Genomic DNA, 23,368 nt, shown 5'->3' on the forward strand with positions numbered 1-23,368 from the left:
ATAGATTATTTAAAGAAAAGCAACATCAAAAAGATAGGTCTTTAGCTTAGATTTAAAAGAACTGAGAGTTGCAGCGGACCTACAGGTTTCTGGGAGTTTGTTCCAGATATGTGGAGCATAAAAACTGAACGCTGCTTCCCCCTGTTTAGTTCTGACTCTGGGGACAACAAGTAGACCTGTCCCAGATCACCTGAGAGGTCTGGGTGGGTCATAGTGTAGTAGACCTGTCCCATAATGTAGTAGCAGATCAGAAATGTATTTTGGCCCTAAACCGTTAAGTGATTTATAAACCAGTAAAAGTATTTTGAAATCAATTCTTTGAGGCACTGGAAGCCAGTGTAGAGACTTCAGTACTGGAGTGATGTGATCCACTTTCTTGGTTTTAGTGAGGACTCGAGCAGCAGCGTTCTGAATCAGCTGCAGCTGTCTGATTGATTTTTTAGGGAGACCTGTAAAGACACCGTTACAGTAGTCAAGTCTACTGAAGATAAAAGCATGTACAAGATTTTCCAGATCATGCTGAGACATAAGGCCTTTAACCCTTGATATATTTTTAAGGTGATAATAGGCTGATTTTTTAATTATGTTAATGTGGCTTTTAAAATTTAGGTCTGAGTCCATGACTACACCAAGATTTCTTGCTTTGTCTGTTGTTTTTTTTAACATTGTCGCTTGAAGCTGAGCGCTGACTTTCAATCGTTCCTCTTTTTGCTCCAAAAACAACCACCTCCGTTTTTTCTTCATTTAATTTAAGAAAGTTCTGGCACATCCAATCATTAATCTGTTCAATGCACATATTTAATTGTTGTATTGGGCTATAGTTCCCTAGCGATAAGGTTATGTAAATTTGTGTGTCATCCGTGATAACTATGGTAACTTATTTTGTTGTTTTCCATAATCTGAGAGAGTGGAAGCATGTAGATGTTGAACAGAAGAGGCCCCAGAACTGAGCCTTGGGGAACTCCGCACGTCATATTTGTATGCTCAGATGTATAATTACCTATAGACACAAAGTAGTCCCTATTCTTTAAATATGATTCAAACCACTTTAGTACTGAGCCTGAAAGACCAACCCAGTTTTCCAATCGGTCAAGCAATATGTCATGGTCTACCGTATCAAATGCAGCACTGAGATCAAGTAATACTAAGACTGAAATTTTGCCACTATCTGTGTTTAAGTGGATGTCATTAAAGACTTTAACAAGATCCGTCTCGGTGCTGTGGTGTGGTCGAAAACCTGACTGGAAGGCATCAAAACTGTTGTTTAGCGATAAGAAAAGGTTGAGTTGTTGAAAAACCGCTTTTCTATGATTTTACTTAAAAATGGGAGGTTTGATATTGGCCTATAGTTGCTCATTAGTGTCGTGTCTAGATTGTTCTTTTTTAGTAGTGGCTTGATGACTGCAGTTTTCAGGGCTTGTGGGAAGATACCTGAGAGCAGAGATGTATTTACAATATTTAGAAGATCAGAAGCCAAACAATTCAAAACATTCTTGAAAACATCCGTTGGTAGAATATCAAGGCAACAGGAGGAGGTTTTCAGATGTTGTATAATGTCCTCCAGGTTTTTAAGGTTGATCGTATGAAATTGTATCATGTTGGAATTTGTTTTGCGTGCACACTGTGACAACACATATCCTGTACTTGATATGGAAGCACTGACTGTTTGTCTAATTTTCTGAATTTTGTCTGTGAAGAAGGAGGCAAAGTCATTGCAAGCCTTGGTAGACAACAGTTCAGATGCTATTGGTACTGGAGGGTTTGTTAATCTATCAACAGTAGCAAACAAAGCACGTGAATTATTATTGTTTCTGGCAATAATGTCAGAGAAAAAGGACCGCCTTGCATTCCTTAGTTCCAGATTATAAATGCGAAGTCTCTCTTTATAGATGTTAAAGTGGACCTGGAGATTAGATTTTCGCCAACTGCGTTCAGCTTTTCGACACTCTCTTTTTTCTGTTCTCACAACTATAACATTTCTCCATGGAGATCTTTCCTTACCAGAGACAGCTTTGACCTTAGTGGGAGCAATAGCATCAATAACATTCGTAATTTTACAGTTGAAATTATCTACAAGCTCAGTGACTGAGGCCCCAGTGAGGGTTGGTGTAGAGGAGAAAAGCTGAATGAATGATTCACTGGTGTTTTCAGTGATATACCGTTTTCTGATTAACTTTGTTTGAACACTTTTGGGCAGAGAGATAGTGCCGTTAAAGAAAACACAGGAATGATCAGAGAGAGCAACATCAGTCACCACAACCTTGGAAATGTTCAGACCCTTGGAGATAATCAAGTCCAGAGTGTGCCCCTTATTGTGCGTGGGCTGTGTCACATGCTGAGTCAGTCCATAGCTCTCAAAAACACAACACAGTTCTTAGATACTCGGTCCTGGGGGTTGTCAACATGAATGTTAAAATCACCAGCAATAATTACACGGTCAAAGTTAATACAGATTATAGACAACAGTTCAGTAAAGTCGTCAAAGAAGGATGCACAGTATTTAGGTGGCCTGTAGATATTTAGAAGTAGAGCTTGAGGGGAGGATCTTAGCTGAAGAGCCACATATTCAAAAGAAGCAAAATTTCCGTAAGATATTTGCGTACATTGGAATGAGTCATTAAACAAAATGGCGACTCCACCTCCTTTGTTATTCACTCTATTCTCACTCATAAAACTGAAGTTATGGGGGGCTGACTCAATGAGAACAGCAGCACTGTTATTATGGTCCAACCAGGTTTCAGTTAAAAACATAAAATCAAGATTGTGGTTGATAATAAAATCATTGATTAAAAATGATTTTCCCACCAAAGACCTAACGTTTAGTAGTGCTAGTGTTAGTGCGTTTTCATTTTTTGGGACAGACTGTGGCTGACGAGGAATGGATGCTAAATTTGCAAAGTTTGCAGTTCTGTGCTTATTCACCATTCTTTTTCTATTACCTATCACAACATAAATTGTGGAAGAATCTAATACGCAGGGCCCAGGCTTGTCTTGGAAAAAGTCATGAGTGCTACTAGGCATGCAGCCTGGACCCGGCCCATATCAGTTAATGCTTACTGCATTTTGCACACAAGGATCCTTATCAGTTTGGGGAGAAGGAATTAACTGCCGTCCTTGAGGGGGCAGAGGTGCCTGGCGTTTTTACGGGGGAGAAGGAAGGGGGGGCATACTTGGTTCCAGCATTTACCAGCTGCTTCATCTGGTCAGTGAACTCCAACATGGGGATGGGGGGAAAGAGGGGAGAGCGACGTATCCTTAAAGAGGTCCTCAAAGCTTTAAGTGGTTGTCAAAGGGGTTTGAGGAGTGTTGGACGGGTGAGAAGGGGTGTTGAGATTTCTCATCTCCGCTCTGTGGTCTCCCATGGTCAAATCTTTGCTCAGGTGGGGGCTGTGGTGGCTCACTGCCGCACTTTGTTGTGTCTTCCTCTTGTTTTGGTTCATCTTGTCTCGTGTCCTTGGCCAAGGAGCAGATGTGTGGTGCAGAAAGTAAAGTAGGCTAGAGGTGAACAGCTTTACTCCTGGCTTGTTAAGGAATAGTCCATCTGCTTTAAAAAGATGTCTGCAGCCACAGAAAATGTTAAAATTGTCAATGAACTGCATAGAATGGTTGTTGGTACATGCAGTTGAAAGCCATCTGTTCAGTGCCAACAGTCTGCGAAACTCTCAGCTCCTCCTCTGACTGGCGGTATAGGGCCACTGATAAACACCTTTATGCGTTTAGGGAGCTGACTGTGTTCAGCAGATTCATAAAGTCACGTTTCAGCACTTCAGACTTTTGCTTTACAACATCATTTGACCCTATATGCAGTATAATGTTCTTCACAGTTGGGTGTGCTGCTACGATATCTGGGATTCTTAGGGCCAAGTCAGACACCATGTCTTTGGGAAAACAGAGTATTTTGGTGTTTTTACTGCTTTTTATATCTTTTACAGCAGAGTCACCCACAATCAGAGTTTGGGGCCCAGTCATTAGCTTTCCTGTAGCTTTTTACTTTTAGAATTGCTCTCAATCCTTACCCTGCTGTGTGACGATGAGACGTAATCCAGGTCATGTCCAGGGTCCTGCAGCAGAGGAGCAAATCTGTTCTTCACCTGCACACTCATTTGTTGGGGAGGCCTTTTGTTGCTGATTTTCCCTTTTGCAGCTGTCCATGACCGTGTCCTGCTAAGTACAGGGGTTGAAGAGGCACTTTGCCTGGGTGGTAATGCAGGCCAGCCGGTCGTATCACAAATCTCAGGGCGCTGTGTGCTCTGCCCGTTAGTCGTCCTCCCATTTCCCAGGAAAATGATTTACTCTTAGGCTTTGCACCAAAAGAGTTCCAGGGAGGACTACCGCTTGTAGATTTATTATCCGTTCCACAGCTCTCCTGTTTCTTTGTGGTCTTGCTGGTGCTAGTTAGCCGTGTGTTAGCATGCTTTTGTCCATTGTTTTGGGTCACTGGTAAAGTGGTGTCATTTCCACATGATCCGTTCACTTCCACGTTTACTTCTAACCGGTAAATTTTGGTTTCCAGAACTGCAATCTTCTGAAGGAGTTTGTAGTAGTCCTCTATGGAGAAGGGTGGCATCTTGCTGCTAACTAGCTTTAGCTACAGTCACTTTAGGACAGGCTTGAGCTATTGGTAGGCCACGCTCACGCAGAAAAATATTCAAATATGACAATAGCCTACTATGTCTACAAAAAATGTATAGTCCAGTGATTTATAAGTATCCAAGAGCCGCTGCTCATAGTTTCTCTCAGAGGAAAAGTAAGATTATCAGCAGAAATATGCAAGCAGAAGCAGGAGCAAGCAATAGAGCGTCTGCACTGTAAGAAGCAGGAAGCAGTGAAATAGTGAAACATTACGTAACATGAGTTTTGGATTCATAATTATGGATTTATTGTATGAAGATACTGCAGTTCCAGGATGAATTACAACGTTTCTGGAAGGGCTACGATCACAGAGAAGACCTTGTTGGAAAGGACCAGATGTTAGCTTTAATGCTGAACAAAAATAATTATGCTTACTTAAAACTATGAGGAGATATCAACATTACATAACATGGATTTATTGTACAAAGTCACTGCAGTTCTAGGCTGAATTACAAAGCTTCTGGAAGGACTATGATCGTACGGAGGACCTCGTTAAAAAATCTCTGCTTCTAAACAACAAGAAAGCCAGTATCTACACTGTATGACATTAAACGTGTAGTTTGCTGTTGTATTTGACATCATTGACCCCAGGGGTTAAATGACTGGACGTGGAAGTCTCAAATGTAAATGTGAAATCTGTTCAATCAATCTGAATTATTTTGTACACTAAAATAAAAATAAAATACACTATTCATTAATTTATTACAATAAACTGAAAGATTTCTCTAAATGTGATCCTGTACAGAATCAACTGATCATACTCTTCATACTATTCATCCTGCACATACACTTATTCTTGCTACTCTTATGTTACCACACTGCACATACAGTAGCTGTACATACTGAACATTTCTGTCTATATTGCTCATTCAGCATATCCATATTTATTCTGTTTTTCTTATTATATATTCTGGTAATACACTGCATATCATCATCATCATCAAACTTTATTACAGACTCAAGGTCCAAATCACCCACAACAATACATACATACATATCCATAAACGCACATGCATACACACCTACCTACACATGTAATAAATATAAAAACAAATTTAAAAAGAAAATTATTGTTCTACCAGGAGACAATTATACCAGTGTTTTCACATACGGGATTGGTAGCGTGTAGTGCTTAGACGTATGTCTGTTAAGCCCATTATTATTTCATTTTGTGACCCATCAAGCCGACACATGAAATATCTATATTATTCTCACTACTACTACACTGTACATACATTACATTGTTCATATTACATAGCCATATTTATTCTGCTCTTATAACACTGCACTGTATTTCTTGTCCTGTCTATGCACCAGCTGTCTATACTTTGTATATCACACTGCACTTTTCTGCTCTTTTTGCACTTCTGGTTGGACGCAAGCTGCATTTCGTTGTCTCTGTACTTGTACTCTGCACAATGACAATAAAGTTGAATCTAATCTAATCAGTTTCTCTGAGGATAATTTTCATCCTCCAGAGAACACAGAGACATTGAGGAACCAGCCCCAAACCCAAACCCAGGATAAAGAGGTTCAGTGAATGTGGTGTTGAAGGTATAGAGGTGGATCAGTGAGTCAGAGGAGACTGTGTAGAAGGACAGAGAGCCAGCAGGACAGTCCACATACACTGCTACTCTGTTAGAGGAGGAGGAGAGAGGGAGGCCTGATCTTGTGTCATTGTGACAGACAGAGTAACGACCTTCAGAGCAGCTCAGTCTCCAGGACTGATCGTCCCATCCAAACACACTTTCATCACTGACTCTTCTCGTGATTCCTCTGTAACACACTGCTACATGAACCTCTCTTCTCCTCTCGACCTCCCAGTAACAGCGACCAGTCAGACCTTCTCTACACAGCAGCTGAGGACAGGAAAACCTCTCTGGATTATCATCATATGGCTGCTGATCCTCTCTCACAAATGTCACCGTCCTGTTGTTGTCAGACAGTTTGAGTTTTCTGCTCACTGTGTTTGTGTCAACTGTGAGTTCACAGGAATCTGACCGAGAGAAGAAGACAACACAGCTGCAGTTATTAACCTATCAGCACATTGATGATGAGATCAGAAGTTTGAAAGAGTGATGTCACAGTTTCATGAATGAAATGTAAAACACACTTACACTTCCTCAGACCTGGTTTCAACCATTGGACTCCAGCAGGCTCCACCCTGAAAAGAGGAGGGGGGTCAGAGCAGCGTGGAAACTTGGACATTTCACACAGCTTTGTTCTAATCAAATGTAGGTTATTTGACTCATTCTATATGTATGTTCATTCATACATAACACAACTCAAAGAGGTCTGTCACCAGCTTTGACACAAAACTGTTTCCAGCTCCTCTCTTTTAGACTGACTGTCTGTGGCTACAGCAGTCCTTTTCATACCTGAGAGTCTCCAGTCTCCAGTTTGGATCCTCCAGTCCAGCAGACAGCAGCTTCACTCCTGAGTCTCCTGGATTATTGTAGCTCAGGTCCAGCTTTCTCAGATGGGAGGGGTTGGAGCTCAGAGCTGAGACTAGAGAAGAACAGCCTTCCTCTGAGATCAGACAGCCTGACAGACTGCAAACACACAGAACAACACACAGGAACCATCTGTGAATATGTGGAGCCATGTTGTTCAGGTACATTTTGGTCCAGATACAGATTTAGATCTTTAAAATCATCAGTGATATTTAATTATTCAACAACAAATGCAAAATGATGAAAAATCAATAATAATTTGGTGATCCTTCCTTTTACAGACCCATAATTACCAAGTATTTACCTGGTATAGTGTTACGTTGCCGTATAGTTTTATTTCTGTGTTGTTGGTTATGTTTACTTTTTGTGTGTAATCCTATTCAGGTGTGTGCTGTGTTGGTGACATCACTCCCACAGCTGAAGCTGCTCAGCTGCCATCAGGGAGAGGCATTAAGTTGCCACACCAATCACCCTTTCATGATTTCTCGGGCACTTACACCCTTTTATTACTGGGTAATCGGGGTATTTCTGAGGATTAGTTGCCTATTTTCTTAAAAAGTACCCCATTTTATCTGAGTTATTACCATCCTAAACCGGTCAAAACTACATTGTACTTTATTGAATCATGAGTTAAGGCCTTTACACACCGGGGACCGATTAATTCGCACATCAATATATTTGTCACAAGTACTTTCATACAGAACGCAAATATTACGATAAAGCGACATATTTTTTTCTGAAACGGGGTCGATTTCTTTCTGGACTGTTCACAACGTGAATAAAGATATCAACCAATCACGTTATGTTGTTTACCTATAAGGATCATAATACAACCACACTGAGGCGGTTAGACATAAAATAGACTATGTTCCAAACTGGATTCAATTCACTATTCTTTTGTATTTCGTTAAAAGGAAACTCAATAGCTTACAATAGCTTAGCTTTTTTCTGCTTTGTGGGAAGACCGGAGCTAACCCCCGTCACCACACTTAGCAGCCAGGGAAACAAGACATGGTAAACCTCCGGTGGTTTTGAGGAGCTGCAGCATTTATTTGTGCTCAAACTGCAGACTCTAGCTGCTGTACAATCACTTGATATCTTCACCGCTAAACTTTAACTCTCCTCTGCTCCGATCACTCTCTTGTCCGTCACTTTCTCTCTCTCTTCAGCAGTTGTCCCACCTACATAGTAGATGAGCTGGCGCGAATATCCCAAACTTGTATTGAAATTCGCATCCATGCAGGTGTAAATAGTTTTCATGCAAAATATTCGCAAATGATTATTTTGCATTTTCACATCGATTATTTGTCACACCTGGTGTGTAACAGCCTTAGTTCTTGAAGTTTTATTTCGTACTTCAGCTGTAGTTTCTCTATATTTACCTCCTTATTACCAGTGGTAGTTACCTAATAATATAGTATTATTACAATGTAAATACTTGGTAATTACGGGACAGTAAAAGGAAGGATACCAATAACTCTAGGTCAAGAAACCACTGCCGATGTTTAGTTAAAGTGATGGTTCGGAGTAATTTCACCCTAGGGTCCTTTGTACCATGACCTCAAGCCAAACACCCCCCGAGAAGCTTTTGTCACCTGGGTCTAACATTGGGAGAGTTAGCGTAGAGTAGCGTTATCAGCTGAATAGCTTAGCGCAGGGGCTAATGGACCCACGTAAGCACTCGTCTTACAGCAGCAACAACAACAGCAGAGAGCAGAAGCCAGCAGGCAAGTGTTATTTACATAAACTTCTGGTGTACTTACAAACTTTCCAATCCATCGTTTTATGAGTGCATAACCTATTTGTAGTACTGTAGACGTTTGGTATCATTTCGGGCATTATTAGTGGGGTCATTTATGAGATACAAACGTGTGTCCATTAGCCCCTGCGCTAAACTATTCAGCTGATAACGCTACTCTACGCTAACTCTCCCAATGTTAGACCCAGGTGAAAAAAGCTTCTCGGGGGGTGTTTGGCTTGAGGTCATGGTACAAAGGACCCTAGGGTGAAATTACTCCGAACCATCACTTTAAATGTACTTTGACACTTAGTATTAACAGACACAATGCTACACGTTAGGTGTTTATTTAAATGGTCATCAGTTGAATGGCTTAATTAATCCTGACCTGAGAGTCTCCAGTTTACAATGTGGACTCTTTACTCCAGCAAAGACCAGCTTCCCTCCTGAATCCTGTAGGTCGTTGTTACTCAGGTCCAGCTGTCTCAGACTAGAAGACTCAGAGCTGAGAACTGAGGACAGAGCTTCACAGCTTCTCTCTGAGATGTTACAGTTACTCAGTCTGAAGTGCCAACAATGACCAGAAAAGAAAAACATAATGTAATCAAATTAGTTTTACCCATAAAGTTTATCTCCAAAGCCATACTTATAAACTATGTTATAGGCTGTAATATAATTGAGTTAACAAGATTGCAAAATTATTTTCTCAGTTGTTGATATTGGAGACAAACCTACTGAACATGTCCATGACTTAGATCAAGCTGGATATCTGCAGATTTCAGATTAACATGTGAGTCTTATTCCTAAAGATAAATAAACCTATTCAAACTACACAGGCAAAACAGAAAGAACCTGACCTGAGACTCTCCAGATTACAGTGTGGACTCTTTAGTCCAGCAGACAGTTGCTCAACTCCTGAATCCTTCAGGTCGTTGTTACTCAGGTCCAGCTCTTTCAGACTAGAGGACTCTGCGCTGAAAACTGATGACAGAGCTTCACAGCTTCTCTCTGACAGGTTACAGTGAATCAGTCTGAAGAGAAGAATGGAAGGAAATAAGTTATTTTTCAGTCCTGTTGAAATATATAGCAGAGTATTTAATGATGAATAAATCCCACTTACATAGCTTTTTTGGAGGCTTTGACCACTGGCAGCAGCATCAGAAGAGCCTCCTCTGAAGCAGAATATTTCTTGAGGTCAAACACATCCAGATCTTTCTCTGATGACAGTAAGATGAAGACCAGAGCGGACCACTGAGCAGGAGACAGTTTATATCTGAAAAGACTTCCTGAACTCAGGTACTGTTGGATCTGCTCCACTAGAGAACGATCATTCAGTTCGTTCAGACAGTGGAACAGATTGATGCTTCTCTCTGCAGACAGATCCTCATTGATCTTGTTCTTGATGTACTCCACTGTTTCCTGATTGGTCTGTGAGCTACTTCCTGTCTGTGTCAGCAGACCGCTAAGGAGACTCTGATTGGTCTGCAGAGAAAGACCCAGGAGGAAGCGGAGGAACAAGTCCAGGTGTCCATTTGGACTCTGTAAGGCCTTGTCCACAGCACTCTGGTAGAACTGTGTTGATGTTGTTTGTTCTTCTGACAACAGGTTGACTCCAGAGTTGATGAATGACAGATGGACATGCAGAGCAGCCAGAAACTCCTGAACACTCAGATGGACGAAGCAGAACACCTTGTCCTGGTACAGTCCTCTCTCCTCTTTAAAGATCTGTGTGAACACTCCTGAGTACACTGAGGCTGCTGTGATATCAATGCCACACTCTGTCAGGTCTGATTCATAGAAGATCAGGTTGCCTTTCTGCAGCTGCTCAAAAGCCAGTTTTCCCAGAGACTCCATCATCTCCCTGCTCTTTGGACTCCAGGGTGAATCTGTCTCAGCTCCTCCATCATACTTGATGTTCTTCACCTTGGACTGAACCACCAGGAAGTGGATGTACATCTCAGTCAGGGTCTTGGGCAGTTCTCCTTTCTCTCTGGTCTTCAATACATTCTCCAGAACTGTAGCAGTGATCCAGCAGAAGATTGGGATGTGGCACATGATGTGGAGGCTTCGCGATGTCTTGATGTGGGTGATGATTCTGTTGGCCTGCTTCTCATCTCTGAATCTCTTCCTGAAGTACTCCTCCTTCTGGGCATCAGTGAACCCTCTGATCTCTGTCATCATGTCAACACAATCAGGAGGGATCTGATTGGCTGCAGCAGGTCGTGTGGTTATCCAGAGGTGAGCAGAGGGAAGCAGATTCCCCCTGATGAGGTTTGTCAGCAGCACACCCACTGAGGTGGACTTTGTAACATCAGTCAGGATTTTAGTGTTGAGGAAGTCAAGAGGAAGTCGACACTCATCCAGACCATCAAAGATGAACACAACCGGGAACTTTTCAAACCTGCGGATTCCTGCTTCTTTGGTTTCACTATAGAAGTAATCAACAAGTTCCACCAAGCTGTACTTTCTCTCTTTCAGCACATTCAGCTCTCTGAAGGTGAATGGAAATATGAACTGGATGTCCTGGTTGGCTTTGTCTTGAGCCCAATCCAGAGTGAACTTCTGTGTTAAGACTGTTTTCCCGATGCCAGCCACTCCCTTTGTCATCACTGTTCTGATTGGTTCTTCTCTTCCAGGTGAGGCTTTAAAGATGTCTTCTTGTCTGATTGCGGTTACTGGTCTGTGTGGTTTCCTGGATGCTGTTTCAATCTGTCTGACCTCATGTTCATCATTGACCCCTGCAGTCCCTTCCTCTGTAATGTAGATCTCTGTGTACATCTGATTCAGAACGGTTGGGTTTCCTGCTTTAGCAATCCCCTCAAATACACACTGGAACTTCTTCTTCTGGTTAAACTTGAGTTTATTCTGATAAACCACAGAATGACTTCCTAAATGAAAACACAAAAAATGGAACAATGAAGGGAAGGATGAAGCAACTTGCACTGTTCAGGAAAGGGCAGGTCAAACAAATGGGATCCAAGGCCAGGACGAAAAATAATAGTAAAAATGGACCCAATGTTGCTGAAGCAGAGATGGAAGACAGGAGGGAGGAGGGAGAAAGGGATGTCGTTGACCCCAAGAACAAAAGGGAGGAAAGGAAATCAATGACCTGTTAACAAGCTCCACAAGCAATGCAGGAGGGCAGAAGAGTATAAAAAAAAGAGGGTCCTCTGGGATGAGATCAGAGAAAGTCATGCCAACCTGTGGAGGGAAGACTGCATTGGTTGACGAGGGAAAAAGGAAAGAGGAGAGAGCTAACTTCTTCAAGAATCTATTTCCCTATGCATGTGGGGTCCTCAAGGAGAAAGCCGCTGGAACACCAGAAGCCTTTCAAGAAGAGCTAGAGGAACACATGCACACTCAGTACAGTGACCCTTCAAGGAACGATCTCCTAGGCCCACCAGGCTACATGCCGAAGACTCCAGAACCATCAGCCCTGTTTGATACATCACCACCAAAACTCAGTGAGGTCAGGCAGTCGATCCTGTGGGCAAGACCAGCATCCGCACCAGGACCAAACAAAATACCTTAAAAAAATACCTTACCTTGTAAATACCTTACAAGTAATATAAGAACTGTCCAAGAGTGCTGAAGCTCATATGGATCCTCATGGAAGTTGCCTGGACCAAGAAGAGCATCCCATCTGAGTACTCTTTCTTTACAATATGGGAGTGATCAACTGGGCTGACATCAGCCTCTCCGAAGCCTGGGATGGCAATACACAGTGAGCTTCTCAGACAAGAGGATGCGGAAAACCATCCTTCAGCAGCTGTCAGAAGGCCTGGCCAAAATCTACTCAAGCCAGCAACCTGGAAAGTACAAGGGGTGGTGTTATAACTTCACAATGTACCCAAGGATAACGTGGCCTCCGAAGCTGTGGAAAGTTGCCACATAAGCCATAAGCAGGATGGATGCTAACGTAATCCGCAAATAACTAGGGCTCCTGGAACTCACTGCATCTACCCCTGAAATCTATCACCTTCACATACAGGCAAGAGAAGGCGAGACTGGTGATGGAGTTGAGAGACTCCTAACAAGGCAGTGATGGATGTGCATGTCTGAGTGGCGACTGGAAGGAAATTGAGGGCTAAAGACATCCGACATCAGTGTGTACAAGTGAATTACATCCAATCTGCGTTTAGAGCCACCTTGATGGGAGTGCCGCAAGGGTCTATTTTGGGACCCTTGCTTTTTAGCATCTATATAAATGACCTTCCTAGAGTGTGTTCGGACGTTGATGTAATCATGTACGCTGATGATACGGTGATCTTCACTTTTGGGGATAACGAGCTGGAGGTTGCTGACAAATTATCAAAAGAGATGCAAAAAGTTGCAGTATGGTTGCAGACGTCCTGTCTGACCTTAAACGTTGATAAAACGGTTTCAATGTTTTTTTCAAATAAACGTAAATTACAACTAACTCAAGAAATTCAAGTAAATGGACAAAAAATTAAAAATGTAAATGAAACAAAATATTTAGGTCTAGTACTTGATTCGAACCTTGATTTTAAAAGTCACATAAAACAAATTGGTAATAAATTGAAATTTAATTTGATGAATTAAAAACATATTAGAAATTCATTAACTACTGAAGCCTCACATATATACCTCAATACTATGATTGTTCCACATCTTCTGTATTGCATATCTAGTTGGTCTCAGGCGTGTAAAACATCGTTAAAATTACTTGAATCATTATATACAAGGGCCATAAAAATTCATGATAAAAAGTCTCGCCAGTATCATCACTGTAAAGTTCAAAATAAATATAACATTTTGAGTTTTGAAAACCTAATTAAATATAATCACATTTCTGCTCTATTTAAAATTATTCATAACAACGCTGCTCCCCCTTTGAGAAAATTTGTCACATTGAATTCGGAGAGAATCTCTAGAGCCACACGGTCGACAGTCAGAGGAGAGTGCAGCGTTCCAAGACGTAGAACCACATATGGTCAACAATCGTTTTCTTATAAAGCAACGAGCCTTTGGAACACTCTTCCAAACGAAATTATTTCATGCACAAATTATAGTACTTTTACACGCCTGACCAAACAGTGGTTATTATCAAAGCAAATTTGTACGCACTGAATGACTGTGATATGAATGATGTAAACTGTGAGTGAGTGAGTGATAGATTCCTGAAGTGGAGAGTGTATCTATGATGTGAGTGAAGTAATGCTTTCATGTATTATTGTGTATATATTTTATGAATTTTTGTAAGTATAACATCAACCTGTCCAGGGACTGCGGATGTAAATTAGCATTTTCTGCTATAACCTGGCACATGACATCTCTTCTTTTATAGACTGATCAAATAAAGAAATAAAAAAAAAAAAAAAGAGGAAGTGCAGAAGGCCATGAGCAGAGTGCAGGGAAGGAGGATGGGTCTTGAGTCTCAAAACTTAGTGGAGGTAGGGGTTAGAGACTTTGTTGGAGCCACAACAATGCGTCTGTTCACGGACTTGGCATTTTGTGGAACCAGGGTGCACAAGGCATGCAGGGAACTGGATGGAGGCAGAAATGGGAATCTTCTGACTCTTTCTAAGAAGACAGGACCAGGCGTTGAGAGCAAGCAACTTCTGGCAAAGGCTAGGTGCAGGGAGTGTCAGGAAGACGTCCCTGTTTACTGTCCTGCCTCCGGGAGATGTTATGGGCTAAGGGGAGAACCTATCTCTATCTATGAGTGGTGGCCCTCAGTTGATGACCTTGCAGCTAACCAAAGTGGGCACCCACTACCACCACTAGAGGTGCAGCTGGCCTAGTGTCATGCAAAAAGAACAACTACCTGTACAAATTAAAAAAAGATCAATGAAAAAATTATGCAGTAAATATTTCAACACTGAATTCCCCTATTGAATACATATACTCATATTTTCATCCATCTCTTGAGAAATTAGTAAAACATTCCATTTATCCAGGAAGTTAAATCTTTAGAGAAATCATCTTACTGCTCTGCAGAAGGTCAGCCAGCTTGTCCTGCTTCATTCTCCTCAGGAAGTGCAGTGTGATCATCATAAATGCCTCTCTGCTGCTCCTCCTCTGCTCTTTATCCTCACCGTCCAACACCTCCTCATCCTCCCTTTGACTCTCTGAGCATTCTGGGTAATCTGGACTAAGAAGCTTCTGGATCTTTTTCAGCTCATTCTTCACAAAAGTGACAATGTTCTCCTCCAGCAGCTGGAACAGAAGATTATATGAATGAAAAATCAAACTGAAATCATGGAAGCAAACATCAGATACTTGTTGGACAGACTGACAACCCACTGGTCTAAAAAGTGCAACATGGAGATGATTGTGAACAGAATAGATGTAAAAGTAGTTGTTGTACATGTACAGACCATACATATGGAGTCCAGGTGTGTTTGATGCTGCTGGGCAGACTGACCAATGGGAACCTCTGATCTCTCCTGGTTCACTCTGTGAAGGAATCAGGAAGAATTAGCTCACATTATGTCTGTCCGCATCCCTATGAACACCCCTATAATATTTTATATAAAATATGTATAAATGACAGCGGCATGAGGAAACAACAACTCACAGCTCACACAATCTAAATGAGTGAACCCCCAACTGAGTAGGACCTATCACCAAGGTACAAAAGGAAATCTTAGATTTTTAATCCGTGATTATGCAACAATCAGAGTTTGCCCATCCAGTTTACATGTAGTTGGGGTAACGGGACTGTTGCGATGTGCCATACAGTCCTTGTATAATGAAATTGAGAGAAGCGTCCATAAATTGCATCTCTGCTCTTTGCAGATGATCTGGTTCTCTTGGCTTCATCAGACAGTAACCTCCAGCACACACTGAGGCGGTTTGGAGCCGAGTGTAAAGCGGTCGGGATGAGAGTCAACACCTGGTTCTCCGGCAGAAAACAGTGGATTACTTCCTCTGGGTTGGGAGGGAGTAATTGTCCTTATCAAAAAAAAAGAGTTCAAGTATCTTCGGATCTTGTTCACATGTGCAGGGGAAACAGAGCGTGAGATGGACAGGCGATTTTGTGCGTCATCAGCAGAGATGCAGACGCTGTACCAGACTGTTGTGGGTCAGAGGGAGCTGAGCTGAAGGTTACGTTTCTTAATTTACCAGTCAATCTATGTTTCAACCCTCATCTGTGGTCATGAGCTTTCGGTAGTGTCTTCACTTTGGGCTCAGTCTTAGAGATAGGGTGAGGTCCAATATTAAATTGAGGTCTACAGTTGAATACTGGTTTTACATGGCTGTGTTCAGATGTGAGAATATACGTTAAAGTATGTGAAGAAGATGCTGCTGAAAATAAACATACAGGTTTAAAGAAACCTTTCTTGATAAATACCAGTCCAAACATTAATAAGTAATAATATGTTATTAACAATTTACCTCTGTGCACCAGAGGATTGTTGTCCTTTAAAATCAATGAGGAAGTCATTTGACTGGTCACTCTTCATGGACACACAGCTGGGTTCATGTTCAGCTTCCGATTTATCAGAGTCCAGTCCAAGGAGGGTCCTGTTTGACACAGAGGACGAACAGAGTACTACGACGAACTACGACGAACTAGTTTCTCCTGCTGGAGAAACTAGAAGCTATCAAGCAGAAAATAAAGTCTCAAGATCTTGACTGAATGATTTCTGCTCATCCTGCTCTGTCATAGATTATCTTTCTGGGAGAACAGGAACATTGTGAAGACTCCAGGACTAATGTCAACCTTCTGTCCTCTAATGGAGACAAGACTCCAGGACTAATGTCATCTTTCTGTCCTCTAATGGATACAAGACTCCAGGACTAATGTCAACCTTCTGTCCTCTAATGGGGACAAGACTCCAGGACTAATGTCATCTTTCTGTCCTCTAATGGAGACAAGACTCCAGGACTAATGTCATCTTTCTTTCCTCTAATGGAGACAAGACTCCAGGACTAATGTCATCTTTCTTTCCTCTAATGGAGACAAGACTCCAGGACTAATGTCATCTTTTTGTCCTCTAATGGAGACAAGACTCCAGGACTAATGTCATCTTTCTGTCCTCTAATGGATACAAGACTCCAGGACTAATGTCAACCTTCTGTCCTCTAATGGAGACAAGACTCCAGGACTAATGTCATCTTTCTGTCCTCTAATGGAGACAAGACTCCAGGACTAATGTCATCTTTCTTTCTTCTAATGGAGACAAGACTCCAGGACTAATGTCATCTTTTTGTCCTCTAATGGAGACAAGACTCCAGGACTAATGTCATCTTTTTGTCCTCTAATGGAGACAAGACTCCAGGACTAATGTCATCTTTTTGTCCTCTAATGGAGACAAGACTCCAGGACTAATGTCATCTTTTTGTCCTCTAATGGAGACAAGACTCCATTATGAGAATCTATTTCATCTTTCTGTCCTGAGACATGTTGGACAACACCTGAGCGTTATTAACGTTTTAGTGTGGAATAAGGTGAGCTGCTCTTTAAGCAGGAGTTTGAAATGTTTTATAATATAGCAGACGTTAGAAAGTAACTGATGCTGACTTACTCTGCTGTTGGTGAAGCTTGGTCTTTAAAAATCAGCGGTGGCTCCATAGACTGGTCACTCTTAATGGACACACAGCTGGGTTCAGGTTCAGATTCAGATTCAGATCCAGGTCTGTGCTGCTTCTCTGGGCTTCAACACAACACAGACAGAAGTTTGAGTGTTAATAATATTGGTAAAGTGATCTGAGTGCTGGACAGTTGGTGATTATCGTCTCACATCTACCAGAGTTTGGGGTTTGGGTTAGGTTTGTGTTACAAGTTATAATACGTTAGGGTTAGGGATTATGGTCTCACCTCTGAGCTTTGGTCTGGCTGTTCTGTTCCTCCCACTGAGCAGTTTTTCTGTCTTCACACTGATCCATGCTGCTGAATTCATCATTTCATCTGGAGAGGAAACCCATCATCATTTCTCCTGCTGCTCCTCCACTCATTGGCTCGGCTTGTCTCTTTTTCATCAGTTGAATGCAGTCAGAGGAAGCTGCTGTAGTTCTACTATCAGTCCACTAGGTGGAGCCACCAACACACACATTGACACACTTCCCCGCTACTAAACAACATTTGAGTTACACATAAAACCATGCTCAGCACACGGTCAGAGCTGCAGCAGAGACACAGATCGCTGAGCTGATCAATGATCATTCAGCACACTCCCCCAAAGCATTATGGGAACTGTAGTTTCCATACAGCATTCTCCCTCAAACAGAAGTGAGTCAAAGAATAATAACAGAAGTTACAGAACTGTTTTAATGTTGTACGCTTTAATATTCTAGAAAACAATGACTCTCCTCTTTACATTTATATTCATATGTGTTGAAAACCTGCAGAGATAAAGACAACAAATTCACTAATGGGCCTTTAAAGCCTCTGGTCTGAGGGGAAATGTAGGACATGAATACATATGATAGTTGAGAAAGTAGTGAGTAACTGAGAGAGTTGTCCTTTACTGTTGTGTCAGCATTTTTATACTCCAGGGTTTCCTGCCCTGGGACTACAGATGAAAACGAGCTCATAGCTACTTCTGGTACTGCTAAGAAGTGGTGCATTGTCCCTGTCAAATAAATTAAAAAATAAATAAAAATAATGAGTCAGTGTCCTCTGACTGAGACACTTCCTCTTCCACACATAACTGCAACAGTAACAGAAGCATGTACAGTACAGGCCAAAAGTTTGGACACACCTTCTCATTCAATGTGAAAAAAAGTAGCCACCCTCTGCTTTTTTTGATAACTCTGCAAACCCTTGGTGTTCTCTCAATGAGCTTCATGAGGTAGTCACCTGAAATGGTTTTACCTTCACAGGTGTGCTTTGTCAGGGTTCATTAGTGGAAGTTTTTCCCTTATTAATAAAAAAGCAAAGGGTGGCTACTTTGAAGAATCTAAAATATAAGACATGTTTTCAGTTATTTCACACTTTGTTGTTAAGTACATAATTCCATATGTGTTCATTCATAGTTTTGATGCCTTCAGTGAGAATCTACAATGTAAATAGTCATGAAAATAAAAAGGAAACGCATTGAATGAGAAGGTGTGTCCAAACTTTTGGCCTGGGGGTTAGAGTGGAGTCCTTCCTTACTTCCTCCCCTCCTACTTCCTCCCCCCTTGCTCAGACTACACCATCTATGAACTCAGCCTCCATTCTGATCTCAACTATGCAGCTGTAACGTTTCCTGACTGCAGCTTGCACCGTTGTGACATATAATCACCTGGCAAAGCATTTAAAACCTAACCTGACTCCACCAGATGGATCGCTTCGCATTTGCTCGGCATATCCATCTGGGAACTTTCCGTTGGAGAACTTTTGGGAAGGGGCGGAAATACTGGTTAGCTGATTGAATGAACCATCTGTCTATCGCCTATGTTGGTGATAGACGGGCCAAATCAACCGATCAGATCCACGAAGCGTATGAAAATACAACCACAAGCCAGGCTACCCCTGCTGCTGCAGGCAAAGCATAGCTCGTTAGCAAGCTAGCAACATGTCGGTAAAGGAGATTTGCCGTTTGTGTAACGAGAATTTAGGAATAAAAGACACCATTTCAGGTTCCCGGACCATATTCCAAAAGAAGGATCCAAGAGAAAAAAAGCATTAGCGAGCGGCTAACAGAATTAGGGCTACCGCTGGCTGATACTACTGGTTAGCTGATCGGATAAACCATCGGCCTATCACCACCTAACCCACCTCAAAACCAACGCTGATTGGCCCGGTCGTTTGGCTAACGGCTCCAAATTTTCTCAATCAATCAATCAAAAATGTATTTATAGAGCACTTTAAAATCCAAAAAGGACACAAAGTGCTTTACAGTAAGACAATAAACAAATACATAAAAGCCCTAAAATACAAAAACTCACATGACCCATATAATACAAGTACAAACAATAAAAATCCATACAATGAAACCAATACGATCAGTATAACCAAACATGAATTGTCAATTTCAGTTTTCAAAGGCCAAAGAATAAAGATAGGTTTTAAGAAGAGACTTAAAAATAGACAGTGAAGATGCCTGTCTAATGTGCAGTGGTAAATCCTTCCACAATTTAGGAGCTGCTACAGAAAAGGCACGGTCCCCTTTTAGCTTGCACTTTGTTGTCGGCACACTTAGGAGCAGTTGATTGGCTGACCTGAGAGAACGGGTGGGTCTATAGGGGTGTAGCAGCTCAGAGATATAAGGAGGGGCAAGGCCATTTTGGCCTTTAAAAGCAAATAAAAGGATCTTAAAATGTATCCTGTGATATATAGGGAGCCAATGCAGTGACGATAAAATGGGGGAAATATGGTCGTATTTACGTGTTCCAGTTAAAAGACGTGCAGCAGCGTTTTGCACCAACTGGAGACGAGCAATAGAGGACCCGCTGACCCCCACGTACAGTGCATTACAGTAATCCAGCCGAGTGGTGACAAAGGCGTGGATTACTGTCTCAAAATGCTGCTTAGAAAACTGCATAACAGTGAAATGACATACCATGCTTCCTAAGTATGGAGCCAAGTGGAAGAAGATATAGAGAGAAGAGGGCCTAAAATTGAGCCCTGTGGGACCCCACAAGACAGAGTAGCAGAGGAGGACACAAAATCTCCACAGCTGACACAGAAAGTTCTACCTTCCAAATAGGATCTGAACCATTTCAGTGCAATGCCCCTAATGCCCACCCACCGCTCTAAACGAGAGATGAGGATTTCATGGTCCACTGTGTCAAAAGCGGCAGTCAGATCAAGAAGCACCAGAATAACACAATTCCCAGAGTCAGTAGCTAAAAAAATATCACACAAAACTTTTAGAAGAGCTGATTCTGTGCTATGTAGGGTTTTAAAACCAGATTGGAAAACTTTGAGAATATTGTGCTCATCTAAGAAGGCCATTAATTGACTACAAACTATCTTTTCAAGGATTTTTGCCATAAAGGATAGTTTAGATATAGGTCTAAAATTTCCCAGATCTGCAGGATCCAGCCCATGTTTTTTAATTAAAGGTTTCACTACTGTATGTTTCCAAAGTTTAGGGACCACCCCTGAGGAAAGGATACTATTTAAAACTGCAAGAATAGATGGCCCTATAGTAGGAACAACCTCCTTAAAAAGTCGAGGAGAGATAGAATCATTTGGAGAACCTGAGGGCTTCAAATGCCCAACAATCTTCTGTAAAACAGACAAAGTCACAGGTTCAAGCTTTTCAAAAACAACAGGGCAGAGGCCAGAGATTGAGGGGTCATAAGCCAAAGGTGAGATTTGAGCCCTAATGGTAGTGAGCTTATCAATGAAAAAGTGAAGAAACTTTTCACATACACCATCGGAGGCATCAAAACAGACAGTTTGCGGCACATTGAGAACCGAGTCAATGGTCTTAAATAAAACACGAGGATTGTTACAATTTGACAGAATAATTTCAGCGAAATATTTCCTTTTAGCTTCTTTCAAACTTGTCTGGTAATGTCGCCAGCAATCCCTTAACATTTGCAAAGATACATGTAGATGATCCTGTTTCCATTTGCGCTCAGCCCTGCGGCACTCAACCCGGGTAGAATCATTTCGCCAGGGTTCAACTTTAGTTTTAGATTTCCTAGTTTTCAATGGAGCCACAGAGTCTATAGCAGTTTGGCACGTGGAGTGAAACCATAAACTAAGGTCCTCTGCATCATTACATATAGAATTTGGTATGTCACAGAGTTGACTGAAAATAGAGGAGAACTGAGCAGCAGTGGAAGAGTTAATAATACGTGCAGGTGCGCACGGTTTAGCTGTATTACAGGCAAGCACAATCTCAAATAATACTGGCATGTGGTCAGAAAACACAGCATCACATATCTCTAAATTATGGATAGGCAACCCATAAGATAGGACAATATCCAGTGTGTGTCCGCGTTCATGCGTGGGGCCAGACACAGACTGCACAAGATCAAAAGAGTCAATGAGGTGTAAAAAGTCTTTTGCCAACGGGTTTTCTGGACAACACACATGAACATTAAAATCCCCAATAATAAGGACACGATCGTATTTAGGCATAATTTCAGCCAGAAAAGCCGAAAAATCGTTTACAAAGTCCTTATTGTATTTAGGAGGCCGGTACTGCACACAACACTGTGTGAGAGCGACCCAGCTCAAATAAACTCAATTCAAAGCTGGTGAAGTTTGATGATGGCAACAAGAGCTTACATTTATGGACATTCTTATAAACAGTAGCTATTCCTCCTCCTCCTCTACCCGACGCTCGCGGGGAGTTCTCAAGATGCCAGACTGATCTGGGAGTGGAAAACCGGAGCTCGCGAGATAAGGACGGTCTCGCGAGGCTATTTAAAACCTCCTCTGGTAGTTCTGCTACAACAACATGTAGATTTATCTCCAACACAAGAGTCCTCAGCACTTTCTCAGGAAACAAGAAATGAAGAACAAACTTTATATTAACATTACAGAGCCAGAGACAAACCCTGAAGAGACGAAAGACAAACATGTTGCTAAAGTATAAAACAAAGCAACTTACAGTTTCCTCAAATGTCAAAAATGTCGAGGAAGAACCACTCATGCGAGTTGTTTCCTGGTTAGCCACAGCCCCACCTGTAAGGAAGCAGATTTTCACAATAAGAGCTTTTTTTCTTCTCTCTGTGTGACTGTGGTTGTTGTCGTCAGTGTGTGGTTTTTCTTTTGTCCCATGAATGCAACATGAGGGACTTTCCACACGCTGAGTTCCAACATGTTTTAAGTGTCAAATTGTATTGCTAAACAGATCAAACCAGTGATGCATTGGAAAAATACTACATGGTATAAAAATACTCTGTTCAACATCCTGCATTGTTACTAAAAGTACTTGATGTAGCAGCAGTGAGAGAGCGGATTTAACTCCTTTATCTGTTATATAGCATCATGTTTTACTGCTGATCAGATGAGATAAACTGTGGTTCTGCAGAGTAACACGCTGTCAGATAAACAGAGGACAATGACAAGTGACACAGTGTAAAGTTAATATGTTAGTATGTTAAAGTTGCTATGAGAAGCCGTCTAGGCCATAATTAAATACTTCACTTGCACTTGGCTGTCCTCTCTCTCTCTCTCTCTCTCTCTCTCTCTCTCTCTCTCCTCAGGACCCTCCATCCCTCTCCGCATCTGATTGGGCGGTGACGGTGGGCCGAGGAGTTTCCTCGCCAGACAACACAGCGGTAACGTTGAGGGTTGAACTGTTTCTGTTCCTGTTTGGACAGGAAGTACGGGGACGGGACATTTAAAGAGTGAACCAAAGAGACAGCTGTCTGTTAGCATGCTAATGGTTAGCTGCTGCTGAACTGACAGGTGAGGGGTGGACAAAATATCAGAAACACTTGAAACTGGAACATTGACATCATGAAGGGATTTCTTCTTCTGATGATCATCGATCGCCACGACAGGCTGTTTTATTATTTATATTTCATAAATTTGAATTTTAGATTAAACTTTATCATTTAGCAGAGGTACAGAGCCAATAAAATGCAGCTGACATCCAACCAGAAGTGCAAAAGAAGCATTAAATACTAAAGTGCAGTTTGAGTACAGTATTCTGTGCAGTTATGAAGATGATAAACATTAATT

General features: G+C 41.7%; 1 protein-coding gene across 5 annotated transcripts; it reads right to left on the bottom strand.

The window, feature by feature from the left end:
• Positions 1-5,637: 5,637 nt before the first annotated feature.
• LOC114572049 (NLR family CARD domain-containing protein 3) lies at positions 5,638-22,847 on the bottom strand. Of its 5 annotated transcripts, XM_028603475.1 has the most exons (13): positions 22,829-22,847; positions 22,290-22,363; positions 17,612-17,701; positions 17,319-17,447; positions 16,186-16,314; positions 15,165-15,243; positions 14,775-15,003; positions 9,944-11,711; positions 9,681-9,854; positions 9,212-9,385; positions 7,011-7,184; positions 6,750-6,796; positions 5,638-6,628 (listed from the first exon to the last, which is right to left on the bottom strand). In XM_028603475.1, the coding sequence occupies exons 3-13, from the start codon at positions 17,677-17,679 to the stop codon at positions 6,078-6,080; spliced, it is 3,522 nt and encodes a 1,173-aa protein (XP_028459276.1). In that variant the 5' UTR covers positions 17,680-17,701; positions 22,290-22,363; positions 22,829-22,847; the 3' UTR covers positions 5,638-6,077. The 5 variants fall into 5 exon arrangements, with proteins under 5 accessions (XP_028459276.1, XP_028459293.1, XP_028459285.1 ...); XM_028603492.1 differs by lacking the exon at positions 22,829-22,847 and having other exon boundaries at positions 17,612-17,795; positions 22,290-22,355; XM_028603484.1 differs by lacking the exon at positions 22,829-22,847 and having other exon boundaries at positions 17,612-17,820; positions 22,290-22,355.
• Positions 22,848-23,368: the final 521 nt, after the last annotated feature.

This window comes from Perca flavescens, chromosome 2 (assembly GCF_004354835.1).
Source record: "Perca flavescens isolate YP-PL-M2 chromosome 2, PFLA_1.0, whole genome shotgun sequence".
NCBI classification, from domain to species: Eukaryota; Metazoa; Chordata; class Actinopteri; order Perciformes; family Percidae; genus Perca; species Perca flavescens.